This window comes from Poeciliopsis prolifica, unplaced genomic scaffold, assembly GCF_027474105.1.
Source record: "Poeciliopsis prolifica strain line A6 unplaced genomic scaffold, Auburn_PproV2 SCAFFOLD010, whole genome shotgun sequence".
In the NCBI taxonomy this organism is placed as follows: Eukaryota; Metazoa; Chordata; class Actinopteri; order Cyprinodontiformes; family Poeciliidae; genus Poeciliopsis; species Poeciliopsis prolifica.
In genome coordinates, this window is record NW_026562385.1 from 9810864 (window position 1) to 9831968 (window position 21105).

At 39.1% G+C, this 21105-nt stretch overlaps 1 protein-coding gene across 1 annotated transcript in view; it reads left to right on the forward strand.

Moving 5' to 3' along the window:
* The window catches only part of LOC129363428 (meiosis inhibitor protein 1), a 61691-nt gene that overhangs the window by 39477 nt on the left and 1109 nt on the right, over positions 1-21105 (forward strand). The window contains exons 20-30 of the mRNA XM_055035554.1: positions 1684-1866; positions 2690-2824; positions 2985-3174; positions 7354-7470; positions 8523-8633; positions 12837-13015; positions 13311-13395; positions 15189-15373; positions 17427-17508; positions 17753-17859; positions 19042-19173. Of these exons, the coding sequence (XP_054891529.1) occupies positions 1684-1866; positions 2690-2824; positions 2985-3174; positions 7354-7470; positions 8523-8633; positions 12837-13015; positions 13311-13395; positions 15189-15373; positions 17427-17508; positions 17753-17859; positions 19042-19173 (1506 nt within the window). The remainder of the gene's footprint in view (positions 1-1683; positions 1867-2689; positions 2825-2984; positions 3175-7353; positions 7471-8522; positions 8634-12836; positions 13016-13310; positions 13396-15188; positions 15374-17426; positions 17509-17752; positions 17860-19041; positions 19174-21105) is intronic.

The following is a 21105-nucleotide window of genomic DNA, read 5'->3' on the forward strand; positions in this document are numbered from 1 at the left end:
TATTTTGCTGAATTATTTAATGTTTATACATTTAATGTGTTCAGAAGAAAACATTGCATGTATTTTTACTGATTTTTAGATGCAAAGTTTGAGTTTTGAGTTGAGCGTTTATCTCCAGTCCTCACCTTCTATCAGCAGCATAGCATTAAACCAAATTCAGCTGTTCTGGTAAGATTTTTTGTTTTATTTAATTTTTGTTACAGTAATTTATTTGTGTCCTTGAGCTGAAGTCGGAGTGCAGAGGGTCAAAAATATCTCACTACTTTTGTTGCCAGTGACGATACAATTGCGCAAATTGGAATCGTAAAAATAAATTTGCCACTGCTGCGCCCAAAACACAATCAAATTAAAAAAAAGAAAGCAAAGTTATATTTTTGATAAAAGGTTTTTGCGTCAGGATGAGGTTGTTTTTCAGCCATTTTTAAATTTGTGTGTTTCGCAAAACGGAAACACGTCTCTGGCAACGCGGCGGTTTGCAAACAGCACTAACGAGCTTGTTTGCATGTATCAGAGCCCTCACCGGTATTGCTCGGATAATAAAAATTTAAGTTTGTCCTTCGAATTGAATCCAAAAGTCTTCTCTAAAATCACTGACCACTATTTCTGTGTTTATATGCTTCGCTCCCAAGTACAAGAGACTTGTCACTACAATAACTGAAAAGATGCCACGTCTCCTCTGACCACCAACTTGTGGTTTTTTACCAAAAAGAAAAATCCTAGCACCGCTAAAATCCGACGATAAAACACCCAAGGGTGTAAATACTTTTTAAAGGCACTGTAAATGCAAATTTTCTGAAGAGGCTGGATTTCTTCGTTGTGAATTTGAGAATGATTGATTTTTCTCCAGAGATGATGAACAGTTCATTCAAACGTAGAACGATAGAGCTGTCAACTTGAATTGATTCAGACGTTCAAATGTGTGATATCAACCAAAGCAGTAGAGATTTCATAACGCGCTCTCTTTAAGGCACTACAGACTCTAAAGCAATTATTTCCAGAATACTACTTATTCCACCCTAACAATTGCATTTTCTAGCCATGTCAAATAGTCTGAGCTATAAATAGACTCCTTTTTTTGTTTTTTTTTTTTCTTCACTGACTCAGCTTTCACATTCTAAGGAAAATATTTAATCACTCTGCTTTCTTCGTGAAAGCTTTAATGGCAGCCAGCGCTGTCTTATTGTGTCCGGGTTTTATCAGTACGACAGTACCCAGACTGATGGATTTTCTGCGCACAGAGGCAAAGATCAGCAGAAGCTCTCTCTCTCTCTCTCTCTCTCTCTCTGAGATTTAATGTAAAAATCATTAAAGTGGAAGTCACGGGACGCTTATAATCCAAGATTAACGGGCGTTATCCGTCTTTATGCACAAAAATCTCCTCGTGCTTTCCATGATCCGGCACCCGTCTTAATCTTTAATATATTTTATCTAATGCTAAGCAGAACAAATAACATTATCTGGAAATGTGTGCTGCTTTATTTCAAAGAGCATTAAACAGCTTTTCTGAAAGTGCTCAGAGGTAAATATTTTCTGAAAGATTAGATTATGTCATATCAACAGGGTAGATATTAAATTAGGTTGCTCTGACTCAGCTCGGTTTAAAAGCAATCTCCCTGCTTTGTATATTTATCTAGAAGAAAGCCCTTCGCTTTCATCGTGCTTCTTTTTGCTGGTCTTTTTTAGGCTCATCTGAACTGCGTTAGCAAAGCGCTGTCGTCCTGCCAGAGCTTCGCCTCCCTCTACAGCCACCACCCTGCACTGCTCCACTTCATCTGGCGCTATCCAGAGCTAGCGCAGAAGTTTGGAGCCCTGGTCTTAGAGCTCTGGTTGGCCAAGAAATCGCAGACAGGAGCAAGGCAGGACCTGGTACATACACAATCTTACACCTGCAACTCACGATTTAATTAGTGATTGTTTAGTTAGCGATTGATCTATCGATGGCTTTTTTTATTAATTAGAAAAAAAAAATCTGTACATTCTGCAGATTTGTCATTTAAGCTTTTAAACCTTTAAGTACTACGGCAGTCCAGCCAAATTTTCAGTACCGTAACTCCGTCACACATTTCACACTCTGAAAAATTTCACCGGTTTCTGAAAGGGGAGACGTTGCACTTGCCAGCCAATATTGGGTTATTACAGTAATTTCACTCCCTGCCATAGCAGGGAGTGAAATTAATCTGAGGGCCGCTCTTTTAATAGATGGTAAACTGTGAAAATAACTTGTTAGATATTGAAAGTTCTATTTGTTATGGATAAATGGGAAAATATATATTAACTCACATGACATTTAAAGAACTGTTTTGTGTTTATTTTTGCTGAATGTGTACCGGGTGAAGCTAAAACTGCATCCACTTTGAATTTTGGGTCCAACGTATTTACAGACAGAGGTTTTATTTTCACCTTGAATTGAAAATGTGACTTATTTTTGGTACAGTTTTGGCTGAATTACTGGTCTGAGAGTGTTGGGGGTTTTTAAGTATGTATACTTCAGTTAACGTTTAATCGTAAAATTAGTTTACGATTATTTTGAATTACTGATTAATCACGATTAATCCAATTAATCGTTTCAGTCATACTCTGCATTGTAACTAATAATAAAATAACCTTAACAGTTATTAACCTTAATTTCTTTCCAGATCTTGCGATCAGAATAATGAAAAGTTTTATTGTCTGTTACTCCTGCCTGCAGGCAGGTGTGCAGGAGAGTAATGTAAACACAGGAAGCCAAACACATCAGCAGGAGCAGAATGAGGAACCAGACTGGGAAACCTCAGAGCTGCTGGCTCTGATGGAGAAATACCCAAATGTGATGCTGACCCTTTTGGTGAGATCAACAAATTATTGCTACAATTTAGAAATTTGTAAACCTTAAAATTAGCATTTAAAATCTATCCTGTTTTCCCGAGGTTCTATTGTAACTTCTTTTTTTACTGTAGTTATTTTTTAAAGGTGATGCTTCTACTGTTTCGCCTGTGTTCGTACAGGACATGGTTGTTCGCGGAGAAGCTCCTGTTGCAGAACATGTCCTGCATGTGCTAAAGGTTGTTTTGCTTGGACAAAGAGAGTTTGCAACAGATTTGTGCACAAGTCTTAGGCCAGCCCTGCTGCAGGCTTTGCAGTGGATCAGCGTGGACAACGTGGCTAATGGACCGGGACAACGTCACGCTGCAGCAGGTACAAAATGTAATCCAAAATCACAAGCATAAAGATTTACACAGCCATTATAGAAATGGAAAGATAGCTGCTACATCATAATAAAAGACCATTTACTTGCTTCAGCGTATTGAAGAAAATATTGTAAAATATATCAGATTAAATCTATAAAACACAGCCGTCAAATGAAATTGTATTATACCTGCAGAAATAAAGTTGTCCTTCCTTGTAGGGCACTGATAAAACCAATAGATTAGTTCATTTTAAATTTATCCGCCTCAGTTATAGATTCTGTCTTTTATGTTTCTTTTAGGACAAACACTCTTGGTTAAATTTCATCACTGATTCAAGTTTGCAAGATAATTTCATATTTAGTCAGACAAACTGCAATTCATCTCCATATATGCATCAGATAAACAGCTCCTGACTGGACTGACACGCGTAATACTCACACTGTCAGGTTTAATTAGTGTGTTTCTTCCTACAGGGGATATTTATTGCTGTAGATAAAATGTATTCTTCGCTGCACCACTCAACAAACACTAAAGGATTTCACTCATTGCTTCAGGGGGAGGTTTAAATCCACTCTTCGTAAGCGAGAATGTCATATTAAATATTGACTTGAATGATTTGCTTTTTTTTTCACTGTGGTCTGATTATGCAGCATGCATAACACACGACAAATTATTAGGTTAAGTGTTTGTGCACTGATGCAACCAGATTGTTGGGTTTCCAGTCAATGTTTATATAATGTGACATTTTCATGTAGAAATAGTTCTGGAAATGTTTCGTTCTTGATTTTTAAGTCACAAAAAGCTGACATCTTGTAGTAATTTGAGGTTTTCTGCGTGTTTATTTTGGTTTCTGTGTTTTGTGGAGTTTCTATGTTGTACCCCTCGATTAGTGACGTTTGTCTCTTGTTTCTCCTGATTGTCTCCTTATGTATTTATACTCGCCTGTGTTCCTAGTTCCTCGTCAGGTCCTTGTCAGGTCTTGCGTCTTGTATGTTGTTTGTTTACATTGATTTCTTTAGTTAATTTGTTGGATGAATTGTACGTTTTTGTCTCAAACATCTTGTTCTTAATGACACTCTACCTCGTGTCTCTATTACATTTATTTAAAGAAATGTGTAATAATGAAAATGGTTAATTGGGAAGTGTTAACTTTTTGAATCCACTTCATATTTTGACATTAAACCGTCCTAACTCTTAGGATTAGCATAGGCTTTGTCACACTGTAGTAAACTTGAGTAATCATGCTACGATTTTATCTTGAAATATACATGACGACACTAAAATCTGTGTTCATTTTTTTTTCCCCACATATAAAAGTGGGCCGATAATAAGAAAAAAAAAACAATGTTTATGTGTTTTCAATATTTATTTCTTTTTTAATGCAATTAAAATCACACGTGAGAAGCGATTCAAAAGAACATGCTGCACCATCGTCCTCCTACCACTTCCTGTCTTTTTCTTCGCCGTTTCATCCAGTAGCAACACCAGGTCGTTGATCGTGAGACTCGTGTGAAGGGGAAAAAAAAGTGTCTCCATTGCAGCTTTACGAAATAATATAATTTCAATACTGCTAAAAAAAAAACATTCATCCCAACACCAGAATTCTGGTTGCCATACAGGAATGTGACACCAAAGACACAAAGGTCAGAAGACTTTCTGAAATAATTATAAGGGTGGCGTGAAGTTCATGTGAGAATAAAAACTGGAAAGGTGTCTGCAAGGTCAGAAATGAAAATAAAAACTTTACTCCAGCTCCGACACAGCTGACTCAAATGGTGTGACGTCAAACGTCCAAGCTCTGCAGAGTAATGCTAATGAACCATCAGTGGATTCAGGTGGTGAGTCAGAAAGAGACCTAAAACATCGACTCCTGATCACAGACTTCAGGACACCACTGAGCTTTGACTTATCAGATATTCTATGAACTTGAGCTGCAGTTTTAAAGCATTATGGCAGCTGTGTGATGAAAAGTTGAATGGCGGCTGCTGGAGAGAAAAACACACGCACACACACGCATGCACACACACACACACACACACACACACACACACACACACACACAACTGAGCCCTGCCGAGACAGCAGCAGAGCCGTAAAGTAATCTCGAAGGTTTAATAGGTTAGTTTGGCACGGCGTGTTTTTGCGAAGCTTAATGGAAAGCACTTAGTTTAATTATTTTCAAATCTAAAAGGAAAGTCTTAAAAAAATATCTGCGTTAAGTTATGTTTATGGAATAATTTTCCCTGGCTAGTTTTCGTTACAAATAGTGGCTAATTATGCTGTAAGATAGGATACAGTATTTCTTAAGGTGTTTTCAGGTATATTTATGCTGTATTCTCTCTCTTGTATCTTTTAAACAGGTCATTAGAAAACATTTAAAAATGGATATACACAGAGTTAAGATTAATTCAAAGTTTTAAGTCCAGCTGCTTTACTAAAATATTATGTAGCAGGCTGTTTTCAAATAGCATTTGTAACATATATTCTTCCATAATGCTTTGAGTATTGGAATGAAATTAATAACAAAGCTATTGAAAGTTAGTGAAAATCATAATGAGAATCATAAATCTTATTTACAATCATGAAGCCTGTTGCCATCATCTCAGTAATCTCAAGTTTAATGTCACAGTAAAACAAACATTATGTCTTTACAGTGTATGTAAATATGGAAAGAACATCATTGAGCTCCTGACATTTTTAGCATTAATTGTAACGCTGGGGAAAAAGAAGCCAGATTGTGTAAAGTCAACATTTAAGTTGTTTCGATTTTATTCAGGCCTCTGGTGTTAGAAGAGGGGGGAATCAAAGCAGAAAACTCTTCTGAAAACGTAAATAAATTCATTAAAATTATCTTCCTGAAGTCTTTCTTGATTACCGTTGGACTATTATAAAAAAAATTTTATCTAGCATGGATTCCCCTCTGACAGCAAAGCCAGTGTGATGTAACACGTGTTTACCTAGCTAGAACTGCCATATTGATTTAGTTTCTTCAGTTTTAGTATCGGTCCGCGTTCAGGCCAGAGATTTTCATTTTTTGTGCACATTGTTGATTTGGGAAAATACCTTCAGATTCAATGTTTAACCAGCTTAACCTCGTTGTTAGGTAGACACCAGTGGATCACCAGAAGCTACCAGCTAACAGGTCAGATCTGTTTAACCTGAGTCGGCGCCGCCATATTTTCATTACATTGCGGACAGAGGCCGTGGGCTTTTTCTGAATTATTGATTATTGAAATCAAACTTCATGGAGGCAAACCGATGCTGCGGAGAAGGTGATTCTAATTAAGCGCACGCCTCCTTGACATTTTCAGCGAGCCTCCGCAACTCGTCTCTGCATCACTGGAGCAGGAATCTTCTCGTGTTGTGTTGTCAACAACAAAATAACAAGATATGGTTTGAATCTTAATGAGGTGTAAATTAGAAATTCAAGCATGAACGATCACATGGGAGGCGCTTACAGATCGCTAATGTTTATACAAGCAGAAAAAAGCAATTTCTTTCATTGTTTAAGCTTCGGTTGTGTGGAAGTGTAGCAGATACGCACGGCGTCCTGAGATGGTTTCACCTTGGAGTCTTTTTGACCAGGTTAATAAGAACAGCTGAAGGGCAGAAACAGCAGCAGCCCAGCTGGGGCTTCAGCAACTGTTGCTGCGGTTCGCCTCTGACTGCGGTCTGCTCGTTTAGCGTCTGCAGGGAATTAAAGACGGCTTTCTTTGCACATGATCAAGTACAGTTCAATGTAATTTGCATTAATACACGCTCCATATTAGCTCCCATGTGGCAGCATCTCCAAGGGAGATATTTTAGTGCAACTCACTCCAGCAATAAATAAATAAAAAAAGACTGCTGGTCTTAACCGCTTCATTTTCTCATCGCTTTGATTCCTTCTTCCTCCCTGGATTGGGATGCAAAGTATTTACTTTGCCTGCACGTCTGGATCTAGATTAGATCCGGACGTGAATTTAGGAGTTTTCTCCAAATTCAGTTATGTTAGTTTAAAGCCATATTCTGTGTTGTGACTTTGACAAATGCTCTGACAACATCCTTTGGGCTAAATAATGAGTTTATGCTAATTCTAGATGAGAAGTGGAAGTCTGTAAGCTTCACCGGTCTCTTGTCTTTCTCACACAGTACACCGCTTTCTGGTTATTTTTATGCTTTGTGTTTTCTCCCCGTCTTTGTCAAGCGGCCAGCTCGCTCCCCGTGGTGCTGAAGCTGCTTTGTCTGACGCAGGCCAGTGACCCGCCTTCACCCTCCATCTACAGTAACATGGAGGGAGTGTGTTTCAAGCTGCTCTATCACGGTGAGATGGAAATGTAGCGTTTATAACTCCCTTTGTCACATTTACGTAGTCTGTCCGCGTCGTCTAATTCCTTCTTTTGAGGTAACGCTTCACGAAAGCACAGCAAAACATTTTGGGTTTCAGATGAACGTTCCCAGAAATTCAGCAGAAAGGTACTAAACTAGTTTATTTTTATAGATTAGTGTATAGTGCATCAACAAGTAAAGTTTGTGATGTTCTTCTTTTACTTTATCACATATTGCTGTGTCATAATCACAGTGTTTATAGTAGTTTATTAGGATTTTATGGAATTGGTTGGATTTTTCTGTTCTTTGTTAGAAAAAAACCTTTGCTTTCAAAGAAGGTTGCCACGGTTACAAAAATGTTGACGATTATTGCATTGATGTTAATTTTCAGTACTGTGAGAACCCGACTTTGAATGCAAATGCATCTGAGTCTGAATGCAAAACTCAAAGTTACGCTCTAGTTGGTGTTGTGTTTTCATTTAGTTAGTTTCAATGAGTTCATGAAACGAGTTAATTTCCCAATAGTTTTCTCAAGGTGGCCTGCACAACGGCATGCACTTCAAGAATGAAATCGAGGTTAACACACAGCAGTCGTGTCATAACCTCAAGAAAGCAAAGTTTGTTTTCTCGAGATGGACTCACTGTCTCGACAAAAGCATCGGGAAAAGGTATATGCGGAAAGTTTGTGGTTGTCACATGACAAAATGTGACCAAAGGGCTAAAGTCGGTTTTTAAACTCTGGTGCCAACATGGCCCTCTTTGCCACAAATGTGCTACACATGGTGTGTTTTATCGTTTGTGTTTTTCATTGACATGCATTTGATTGTTTTTTTTTTTTGTGTAACAAATATGATTTCTTTTAAAATTGCTGATTTTGTTACAGAGGATTAACACACTCATTAAGTTACTCGGCCTATAAAACTTTATTAATTTTACTGATGTGTGTGTGTGTGTGTGTGTGTGTGTGTGTGTGTGTGTGTGTGTGTGTGTGTGTGTGTGTGTGTGTGTGTGTGTGTGTGTGTGTGTGTGTGTGTGTGTGTGTGTCAGTGAGTAGCATAGCTGGGATGCTGAAGCCTACTAACACAGAGAGCCTGCTGCCTGCCTTCAACTTCTTGCAGTGCTGCCTGAGTCTGTCCCCGGCACACAGCAGTGACCGAGGTGAGGCTCCTTTCACTTCTGCCTGTTTGAGTCAAGCTCCCATTTATTTCTGTTGCTGTTTTTCTTGACGTGGCATCATTTATAAGCGCTGCCTGTTTTTTTTTTACCCCTGTTCAAAACGTTAAGACTGAGGAAGGAATTATTCGCATTCGGTACTGGTGGCGTCTAACAAGGTTGATAATTAGAGCTTCAACAACAAAATAGCAGCAAGAGAAAAAAAAAATTGAGTAGATACATTATGGCATTAAACTCGTTAGGGATTCACACTGTCATGAATCGCTGATGGCAATGTGGAAAAAAGACTTTCTGTCTTTAAACATGGAAGGATTGTTGTGCTGACAATCATTTTAATCTTCTTTTGTGATTCAAGAGGTTTTTATGGGATATAAATTGATGTAGCAATGTTAGTAAATGTTGCAATTTAAGCTGTGACCTGTGATAAATGAAAAAATACTTAAAAGGTCTCGTTGTTTTTCTGCTTTGGGCTCACAGCAAACAAAGACCACAGATAACGAGCTACAGGAAAAATACAATTCTAGATTTTTTTCTCTTCTGGTCAGTTTCTGCTGTTTGATAGTAAAACTTAGCGATAGTTTGAAACCCAGACCACATTTGCCACCTTTTTACCTTTATAAAACTTTTCATGCTGCATTAAACAAATGTCACTGAATATATTACAGGTGTAGACCATGAACGCATAGTACATAGTAATTATTAGCTTATTCTTATTGCAGGACAGCAACTACTGAGTCCTTTTTTAACTCTTTAAATTCTCTATACTATATATACTATTGTTTTGGTTTTTGTTTAATGATTGATCAAGGATGGGTTTCAACTAATTAATCGCCCTGCTGTTTTTTTTTTTATGTCTGCTCTTGTTTCTTCATCTTGCATTTTGAAGCTTAATGTCCAACATGGTTTTAATTCAACGCCATGAAATGTTAAAGCCTTTTCCCCAATTTTAATGTTCATATCAGGAGTCTATACTTAATAAACTCCTCTGCCATCTGTCCTCTGTGATAGGGTTTCATCATTTCATTATTACACCTCAAAAAATGTGAAAATTTAGAAAAATGTCAAAATTTGCTTATATAGATTCATTAAACATTAAATACTATATTTCTTGTAATTTTGATGACTATAGCCTCCAGATAATGAAAACCAAAAATTTGTGTTTTCAGAACACTATATGTGATCAATAAAAAAATGACAATATATAGAGAAATGTTTCATTTAATTTATCAAACATGTTGCTGTATGATTGATAAACTCTTACTGCATTACATGCCTGCATTAGACGCACATGTTGCGAAAGACTAAGTGGTGAAAATGCTTTTATTTTGCCGTTACATACGTTCCCAACTCTGATACTGACTTTTATGTTTTTACTAGTTATCCAGAGTGATGTTGATCAAATTGCACCAATACCTGCCTACCTCTATTTGTCATGGACAGCAAGAACAAATTTACTTGCTCACACAGAATCATGTTGATGAATTTATGGCATTTGCACAGAAACCGAAAAAAGCTCCTATTAAAATTGAAATGAATAAATAAAAAGTGGCTTATCTCCTAAAAACAGATAGACTGAAAATTTACATACTACAATTTGATTTGGCTCATGCATTATTTAACAAAAATAAAAATGTAGGTGTTTTTTTTTATGATGAATATTCTAAATCCTAACCTTTTCTGACAAATGGTCCAGCAGAAATAAACATCAAATTAGTCAAAACAAGCTTTTTGGATTATTATCAACCACCGCATTTTTGTTAGCAATTTCCCAAAACTCAGTCAGACAAAAAGTAATTGGTGCCTCAGCTCTGAATGTTTGTTTTTCATTTTATTTTCGTTTGATTTGCAAACTCTGTTTGCAGTTTTATGCTCTGCTCAGACTTGCACAGGAATCCAAAGAACCCAAATGAAAAATGTCTTCACTGAAATCAAAGACAAAACAAATTTGTGAACAAGATTCCATGCACACACACACACACACACGAACACACACACCCACACACACACACACACACACACACCATTTGATGTGATTGGTTACACAAGTTGAATTTCCCTGCTCATGCCCCCACGGAAAAGAAAAAAACTCAGCAGAGGTCAGCAATGAGCTGCGTTGTGGTTAATAAGGTGGCGCTCGGTAGCAAGAGAGCAGGGATCCAGATGGGAGGGAAAGTCTTATTATGTCAGTAGTATTTTTCTGTATTAGTGCTTCTGCTGCTGCAGCCTGTCTGCTTTCTCTCTCTGCTGCTGCTTCATGTGTGGTGAGTTCAGTTGTTTCAGCCTGAGGCCAGAGAGTGTTTGAGCCGATGGTGCGGCGCGCGGGGATCCTACCAGATTCCTGTTTGTGAAATGGAAATCTTCTGCCAGGATGAAGCTAACACACACACCACTTCACTGCTGGACCACATTTTCTATGATTACAGCTCAGATTTGCTGCGGCATTCTTTTTGACATGCTTGAGCGATGTAAAAACTAAGAATGGGTCAATGTACCCTGCAAAGAGCTGCAAAAAGATGTCATCGTAACTTTCCAAGGATTCAAAGTCCAATTGATGAGATCCCAGAAAAGCAACAGTCGCCTTTTTTATTTTAGAGAAACTGCTCTTTCTCTCTCTCTCTCTCCATTAACGTAACACTATTTATCTTAACCAGCCTTCTGCAATCAGCTTGTTACATTTAGTAAAGAACAGAACTATAAAGGTGCATCAAAATAACAATGAGAAAATAGTTCAGATAATCAGGGATGTACAATATCATCGGCATGGTATCGATATCAACCAAAATTAGATGTAAAATTTTATTTAACACCTGCCATTCCATGAAAATAACCAGTATAAATGGTGTATAAAATGGTCCATTTATCTATAAATGGTGGTGTTTTTATATGACAAAGCAGTGACAATGAAGCCTGCAGCACAGGACAACGTCATGATCAAGTGTCCAGGTGAAAATGTCAGCAGTGTGTCAGAAGCTGACAGCAGAACTGCTATTTGCAATGACTGCTCAGCGTCACTGATGCGAGGAGGAGCAACAACAAAGTACTCCAACACTTCAAATCTAATTAATCATATAAAGAACCACCATTCCGACCACTGCGATGAGTTCATGGTGGCCAAAAGGAAAAGCAAAAGAGTAGTTAAAAACCTCACCAGCAGTTCGTTCTACAAGCTCTGGATACATTTCGGTATTTGTATCAGTTTTTGGCCAAATGAGTTTTAGTATTGCAGCATGTCGTATATTTTGCACTCCGACAGAAAAAAAATACTATTATTACATCAATCAGTGTGTTTTCTTTTAGCAGTAATTGTACAAATGGCTACTGTTATGTTTTTAAACCATTGGTTTTCAAAATTTGTCCTATTATTGATGTCCATATAGTAGGGGCTAACAGATTGCAGTTTTTTTTTTGGCCAGTCGTAATCTTTAAAAAGTCTTTCCCCCTCCTCAGCCTGGCTCCTGCTTTTGCTGCTCACACCTGCAATTAATCAGCCCAGGTCTTTTATCAAGCTCACAACCTTCCCAGAATTTAAGCACCTCTTAGTCAGTCACTACTTGCCTGTTCATCTTATCACTTTCTTCAATTCGCCACTCCTCATGGATCTCCTCATGTCTGTTTTTTTTTTTTGTTCTTGTGCTTCCCTGGATGTTCCTGTTTGTAAGTTAGTTTCTGGTTTTTGTTTTATTACGTATTCTCAACTATACTCTGTCGCCTGCTGCATTTGGGTCCACTTCAACAATACACCATGATGGCTAAAAGGTCACAATGCACCTTCAATCATTGATCTCACAACACAATGAAAAGTTGCTAAGTTGGCACCAGTGAGGTGACCATTGTTGATGACCTGATGGGAACAGTGGCTGATTTTTACACCTTTGCAGAGGCAGATATGATCAGTTTCATGTGTATCGCCCAATTGGACAAAATGTACTGAAGGTTATCAAGATCACCCTAAAAAGACACAACTTTCCTTTCAGGTCTGCATTCATTTCGTTCCCGTTTTTTCTTTTAACTAAGCTTAACCCTGGAAAGGTATGAAGAAGCCGTGATTATGCTTTTGCAGGATTTGTGATGGTTTTTCTTTTCCATCAGCACAAAAGGCGACAAACTGAAAAATATTCAGTTAACATGACCTCTGTATGCAGCTGCAAAACACAAAATGACAAATCCCATGAATGGTCTTCTTTCCAGCCGTCTCCATGTTGCTCTCCAACGGTGGGCTGATGGACCAGCTGGAGACAGTCGTCTCCTCCTCTTCTTCTTCATCTTCCTCCCCCCCTCCGCCCTCCTGTCCTCCTTTGGCTCTGCTGTGCTGCAGCCATCTTCTCCTCTCCTCCCTCATTACCTTGCAGCGCGTTCACTCCACTCAGGTACACACCGCCGCTCGACTCAGCCCGGCTCTTATCACAACTCCGGGGCTGAACTTCACACAGAACAGAAACAGTCAAGGGCGAGACACACAACACTCAGCAAAAGTGACTAAAGAGCCGGCTGTGGCTGTGCAATAGGGAACAATTGCATTCATTTGATATGTATCACAGTGCAAATCTGCTCTGTTTCATTCTGTTCACAACGAGGTGTAATACATTCTTGAATACGACAATTTTAACCTTAATCCTTAACTCTCTGATTGCCTCAAACTTACATTTTTTTCTCTTTTGTAAGGTTCATAAGAGTGTTATTTGGAGTCTGGACACGGCTGTGCACCGACTGTTTTGCCAAAAACGAAACACAGACAATCTCTTGCTGGGTAACGACAATGTTTTTAATGTTTTAACACTAGTTCTTGCAGGAGAAAAAAGGTTTATCTAAGTGTGATTTTCTGGAGAATTGTTTCAGTTTTAATTGACCTGTGTTTTGTTTTGTTTTTTTGTCTCTGTTCATGTCTGCAACCTGCCGCTCACCAGCTGCGTTTCAAATGATTTTGAAATTACGCAAATTGGAATTCCGAAAATAAATTCACTAAATCAAGACGAGCCAAATTCACATTTACTGATTGAAAAAAAAAAAAATTTGCTCTACGATGATGTAGTTTATCCATCTGCATCCAAATTTGTGCAATGGAAACTTATTTTTTTCTCATCAGCAGTTTGCATACAGCAGCAAACCTTTTCACACGAACGAGCTTATTTACGCGTGATTTTAATTTAATCTCTTTTTAAATGAAAATATTGTGTTTTTTCAACGTTAGCAGTATGCCAAGAATGTTTTGCGCACATTTGTAATGGAGACGCAGCGAATGACGCACACTTTAGTGTTTTCCCATGCAGTCTGGTTATGAAACATTTTTTACATACTGTGATTCACAGGATACCAATCTGGCTCTCTTACCTCCAGTTTACATAAAGTTCTGCAAACTTCCTGTCAAATCTTCATCTTTAGTGGCGTCTCCTAACCCCATGCTTGCGTTTCACACTCACTCATCATATTAAATGTCCCACAAACCACCTTAGCGCTCGTAGACGGATCATCCCTGCTGCTCCTGTGTCTCTGTCTGTCAGCTGAATAAGTAGCCTGTCAGGGTCACTGTGATTTATCGGCTCCCTCCTTCTGCGCACCGATTTCTCTTTCCCTCCCTCTCCGCTCGCTCAGCTTCCTCTCCGTCTCACTATCTCAGTTTTTATCTCCCCAATGTTTGCCGTTCCAGCACTGCTTTTTTGAATCTATGTCTTAGTTTCCTCTTTTGTGCGAACTAATTAGGGCTCCTTCCTCTGGGCGATTAGATCTGAGTGTTCATGGCGTCAGTGTGTTTCAGATGGTTGGCTCCTTTTAGTTTGGATTCTTCTCTTTTAGTCGCAGTTTTGGGGCTTTTTAATTCTCTTTATCCTACTCAAGATTTTCTCTCTCTCTGCACTCAGACATCTTCGACTCATTGTCTGAGCTCTCTGACGCATATCAGTTCAAAAGTTGCTTTGGTTTGCCTTTACGTGTTTCCAGTCTGCCTCAGTTTCTGCTGCCGTTACGTTTTTCCGATCATCTACTCAGTCGTGTACCACTCTGCGCTTTTACAACTTATGTTTGCCGCGTTTTTTTCATGTCTGTCTTGTTCATCAGATCTTATAGAACAAACCGTGAATGAAATGGTAAAAAAAACATTTCCAGCGATACCGTCAGTTTTTTTTTTTATTATTTAACATCATTAGGTGAAATTTATTCATGCAACAATAAATCAAAATTCCTGTCATTACACATTTTTCACAATAAATTACCGAGGAGGTTCACAAGGTGTGGACGGCAGAACTTCATGAGTTATCACACAGATATTTATCCAGAATATGGCCTCCAAATGTTTATCCACTTCTGAAAGAGAGACTACATTAGAAGACTGCACTGACGCAGTAATTCATGCTAAAGGAGCCCCAGCCAAGTCTTGAATTCATACACTGAACAGTACATGGAGATACTTCTCATCCGCTGTAAACCATATCCATTAGTCTATAAACAATGCATGAGTCTCACTTTCTAAATTAAAGTGCTGAAATAATTTATTAAAATGCACCATTTTTTTTTTTAATCTTACCACTTTCTTCTTTTCCTCTCTAGTCAGCTACCTTCGGATGCTGCAGGCTTTGCTTGATGCTGACCTGGCGTCACCAGTGGTGTGTCTGAGTACCGGTTCTGGGCTAGTCGGGCCCCGGCCTCTGGAGCCTGAAGACGGAGCGCTGTACCCGCTTGGCTCGACGGGGGCCCAGTGCCTCCTAATCACTCTCAGCGGTCTTCTTATGCAGGTTCTGCACAACATATGGAATCACATTCATACTTGCAATATTCATGTTAGCAATATCCCAATCTCAAAGGAGTGCTTGAATGCTATTGTTATGCTGTAATTCAAATTCTCTATGCAAATTGTTCATGCCAATATTAAATATGACCTTCTGTCTCCTTGTACAGAGCCATACAATGTCTTTGTCATTACAATGCAATGTCAGCATGGGCTGCATGAATATCAAACAGTAAAACTTGATCATTGAAATTGAAAGTGTCACACTTTGCATACCAACGTTATAGTACGTTCTAAGTTTATGTTGCACCTTTCATAGATTAGGATCCTGAAATGCTTCACAGAAAACATGATAAAAGGGAAAATTCCTACCGCCAGGCTGAAACCCTGCTTCTGTTTTTAAAAAGATCAGCAGAAGTTGAAAATATTTCTAGCTATTTTTGAGTGGGTGATGAGATTTGTTCACAAAAACCACGCGGCTATTTTGAAGCGAAGGCTGAAATGCAAAGATGATAGAAGCTATAAATGCTCATCACAGTTTTTAGATTTTTAAGCACTACAAATACATTTGCCAGGCCTGTAAGTGTCTTGTAAAACTGTGCTGCAGCGCACCAACCTTTGGCTCCTAATCTCCCCTTTGTGTAAAAAAATAAATAAAAGCGGTGGCGCGATGCTTCAGCGCTCTGTGGTCTGCTGCTCTGCAGCTGATATGAGTAACTGTTCCCAAACCACTCCTCTGCTATTTTGCCCTCTTTACTCTTGGTTCTTTGGTTCAGCTGCAGAAGGAAAGCGCCACAGCTCCTCTCTTCTCCCTCCGTTCATGTTTGCATCCTCATCTGGCTGAAGGATTTGCTCCCTTTCTCTTCACTGACTCTCTCGTCTCCTCCTGCCCGTCCCGTTGACTCCTGTCTCTCTCTGACTGTAGCTTAGGTTATAACTCCATTGTTGTTTTATACATCTTCCTGGCCTACTTCTGTAATTTTGGACACCATGCAGTGCTCCCTGACAGCTTCTGTGCTGTGGGAGAAGCATGCATTATTAAAACCTTGCTCAATCACTGTCAATCATCATCTTGTTGTCCCTTCTGTGTCTGAATGCATCTCCGTCCATCTGCGAGCATGTGTCTGCGTTTTTTTTTTTTTTCTCCCTTTGCATCTGTTGTTTTATTTTGTCCCAAGTGAACTCGCATTACTGGTATTTCTTCAACAAAATTATTTTATTTTTTTCAAAATTTGCAGGAGCTGCCCTGCTTTACCTGCTTGAAGGATGAAATAAAATCCTCTACTGTCGAGTAAACATTTGTGTTTTCCAGGATACGACTGTTTCAATACACAAGGCCGTCTGAGTCGTTTGTTAAAAATCTGCCGATTGAGTTTTTACAGCAGGACGGTCTCTCAGGAGAGCTGGCGAAACGGAGAGATTGAACAACTCGCACCTTTCTGCATCCGCCAAGCAGCGCATCACAGCAATCTAATGACAAATGTAACTGCTGAAGACGCATCAGGCCATCACAGCTTGCAATTTGTCATTGTCGCCTCACTTCTTTACTGTTGTCAAGATGACATACGAGCATAGTGACGAAGCGCTGCCGACTCCCTTATGAGTTTCCTTTTGTGTAGAAGAATCCTTTCATCAGTCCAGACCGGTCCTGTGATGAAGAAGTGGTGCTGAGCGCGGCCGTTCCTCACCTCCGTAGTTTCCTTACAGAACTGTGGGAACAGAAATATCTTTGTTGGGTTCATAAAAGAAATAGCTTGTATTTTTTTGAACAGTGCATCACAATACGGGCACAAACATCATATTATCATATTATGTCGGATATTTTTGATAATTTGCATCATTTTCTTTCCACTTCACAGTTACCTCTATCGGTCCATCAATCACATAAAATCCCCACACAACACATTGAGCCATGTAGCAACTGGAAGTCTCTCGTTCTCAAGCGTTTTTTGTAAACATGAGCTGCTGACATAAGTTTTCTCAGTGGATAAGTCATAATTTCAGCTCTAGGTGTGTATTGTTGGATTCTCAAACGGTCGTGTGGATGTTTTCCTTCTCAGAAACACGAGTTGCTGCTGAGAACCTCGGTCAACTGTCTGAGCTCCCTGCTGGGCTTCCTTAAAAGAAAGAATCCTGATTTAGGTACAAAGCAGCTGAAATAGTTTATTAAAAAGTTGTTGTATTGAACTTTTGACATGCAGCCCTAAAGTTCTTCTATTCAAATCAATATATATGTATATTTTATTTTTGTTGTTAACACTGCAGCATAACCACGTTTTACAATTTTTTATGTTTTAGAACATTTTAGGCTTTTAGTTTTCTGTGTTTGAACTGTGAATTTTCATTTTCCTCTTTTTTGGGGGGGTTTGTCTCCTGTTTTAATTAGCCAAGCAGGCAGTGTGTCAGCCTTGGTCTCAGTTCCTCCTCTACTGCAATTTCAGCCCAGGAGAGAAATGCCTTCTGCACCCCGCTCTTCTCAGACTCATCACACTTGTAAGATATTTCCCTCAAATGCTTCTCTGATCATGAAAATTTAATGTGTATCGTAATATAAACGTGTTTACGTTACCAGAGTAAAGGATGAATATCGGGTTTTGTAGGTTAATGCAAGAGAACGACAGAAAATGTCGGTAGATATCTAGTATCTGTAGTCCTGAAACAAACCAACACATCCGAGATTTCTGTCATGATTTAATTGAATTGGTAAAATAAAGCGTCACATTAATTGTTTGCTTTGGAGTCTCACCAGAACGGTGCAAAGTTTTTGTTGTGATTGTAGCAGCCTAAAATGACAAATTTTGCAGCACAGTTTTCAAAAAGCTGCAGCCGGTTGCATACTTTTATAAGCTTTATTTTTGCAATAACATGTTTTCAGTATATTTAAAGTACAAATAACATTTTGAAGTACTTTCTTGAAATAGCACACGTATCCTTTCCGTGATTATTTTGGATCGTGGAAGTTTTTGCACTGTCCTGCTTTCACAACTTTTTTGTGTGTGTGGTTTTGGGAACTGACGGTCTGACGGGACAGTCCCCAACTTTGCCACCGTGTGACTGTGACATTTGGCGTGTTCCTTCTGAGCGTTACCCTTGCAATGCAGGAGGGATAATACAAATAAAGTCATGACATGAGGAGTGATCAAAGTGGAAAAGAAGAATTTTATATTTGTCATTCAAGTTAACAAAAGTAATATAAGCTAATCCTAAAGAATAGACTCAAAATGGCTTTTGCAAATAAAAGAAAAAGGCTAATTTTACCGCTTGGTGTAACCCATGCTTTCAGACCCAATAAGGTCAGTACCTAAAATAACTCACCGTTTTTATGGTTACCATTCCAGCTACCAGGAATGTTTAGGTCCTTTAGTCCTTATGGTGCTAATTAGTGTCACATTCAGTCTGTTGCATTGAACCCTGGCCAGTTTCAAAGGACTGTGGCAAAAGGAACAAGAGCCTCATTTAATGCATCTTGTATTGTAATATTTGCAAGACAAGACAGCCATGGTTTTTAAATCCCACCTTAACGTAGATTTAATAAAATATTAATTAACATATGATTGTGTTTCAGAGACGATTCAATTCTTCACAATCCAAACCCTCATTCCCTTGCTGTGCCTGTGGAGGGCTGTGCATTTCTACTTTTCTGGGGGTTTTTCTGATTGTGTGCCTTGTTTGCAGTTGTTGCAGTACGGCAGCACAGCGGTCCTGTGGGAGCCGGACCTGCTCCGAGTGATTGATACTGTGGAGAGGAGCGGGATAAAGGAGCTCAACCACGAGGCGGCACGGGCGCTAAGGTTGCTTCTTGCACAGGTGAGCCGTGTGCACAAATATTGTGAGGAGTCTGACAGAATCCAAACAAGTGGAACCGACATAGACCGCCATTTTCTCGGTGTGGAACGTTCCCCTCAAAGCAGTGGCGCATCGTCATCCAGCAGAAATATGCAATTTTGCCTCGGGGCGTTTCAAGTAATTTATGAGTGCAGATTTATGGAAAGATCAAAGCTAATCTAAGGGCAGTGATTACAAGTTAATGTTCGTGCAATCTAATTGCAAAACCGAATTATCACAATGGGGTGGTAATTACCTGAGCCGCGTGTCGCAGGTAATCGGCTTTTTAGAACAACTCTGTCAATAACGATACAAACATGTCAACAAACCAAATGATGTTGAAAAGGGTCTTCTGAAGTATGATTACATTTATTAAAAATAATGATGCAGTTATGTCCACAGCAGGCATATTGCCATAGAGATGTATGCCAGTAAACTGGAAACTGAGCATATTTGCAAAGGAATAAATTACATTGCCTTTTTCTTCCTGTATAAAATCAGTCAGTCTTTGTTTGGCTCTTTCTGCATATTTTGTTGCAAACAAAAGAAGATGCACAAGATGCACATCATTCTGCTCACCAGCCATTTTTCTCGGTGCATCTTTAGTTGACATAAAAGCTTCACACGTAATGATTTCAATCTGGATAAATATAGATAAACTACCGGTAGTGATGCACCTATCTACTTTCTCAACACCACCATCCACCGCAGTTGGTGTCATTTTGCCACGTCACTCAGATTATCCTGGCTAAAAATGTGCCGCCTAAACAGCATCCTTGTTGTCATCCTTGTCAGCTTTACAGCAAGGCCTGCTGGGATTGCTTGAGCACGTTACAAAACGCAGACGGTGTCAGGTCGAATAGATTGAATCTGAATCAGAAATGACCAGAACTGCATTTGGTATTCAGTGAAGAGCTCAGAGTACAAGAGTGACAGAATGATGGCATGATGGCACATTCACTGGAGCAGCTCCCAGCGCCCCAGTGAGTCATGAACTACTGTATGTGATTGGATGCAAATGCGTCAGTCTGTCTGTGCCTTCGCGTACTGTTCCTTTAAATACATGTTTGTCTTTTCCAAAAGCGTTGATTGATCAGATTCTGCCCTCACAGCTTATTTTATGTTTTCTGCTGCCGTCTCCATGAATTAAAACTGACACACATTAAGCTTCACGGTACAATGTGTTCACCAATCATGGGTGTGGAACCAAATGATTGCTTTGAGCCGTGGCACATCAGTCACCTGTGTGTCTGTGTGCTTTCAGGACATTTACCAGTTTAACTCTGGGTTGTTTACCAGTCTTCACTGCAAGACGACAGGGCCACGAAGTCGGTGTTTGTTTCCATATGACTGATGGGCCACTTTGTTTGGTCAAATCCCTCGTCTTTGGCAGCACATTTGGCTTTATCAAAGTGATAGTGCTTGAAAGATTTTCACTCAATCTCTATTTGTTTCATTTGTTGGATACATTTGGTGATTTTTCACCTCCTTGCCTTTACTTCCACTCTGATTTCCTTTGCTTCCTCCATCTGTTTCACATTCAAAATGAAATGATGCACCTTTAATCTTCCTTTCTTTTGAACATCTGACCAGATTAAAACCCAGAATATGTGATTTAAAAAAATATTTTTCCCTCTAATCACCGTCTTTTAGAGTCGGACAAAAAGAGCCGTTACATGAGTGTTTCAGTGTTTTTTTGTTTTTTTTTCTGCTAACCTGCGATGGAGTAATCAGTTTTTGTTTCAAAAAAGGTTTAATATTTAATGAGTGCAGACAGTTTGGGAAGGCAGTCTATTATTCCGAGTGATGCTCAAAACCCTCAGTTCTGTTTTCAGCCACATGTGCAAAACACACAAAGCAGTTTGCTACATCAGTTTCATTTTGGGAGTGAAGTTGGCCCCGCACCTTCTTCAA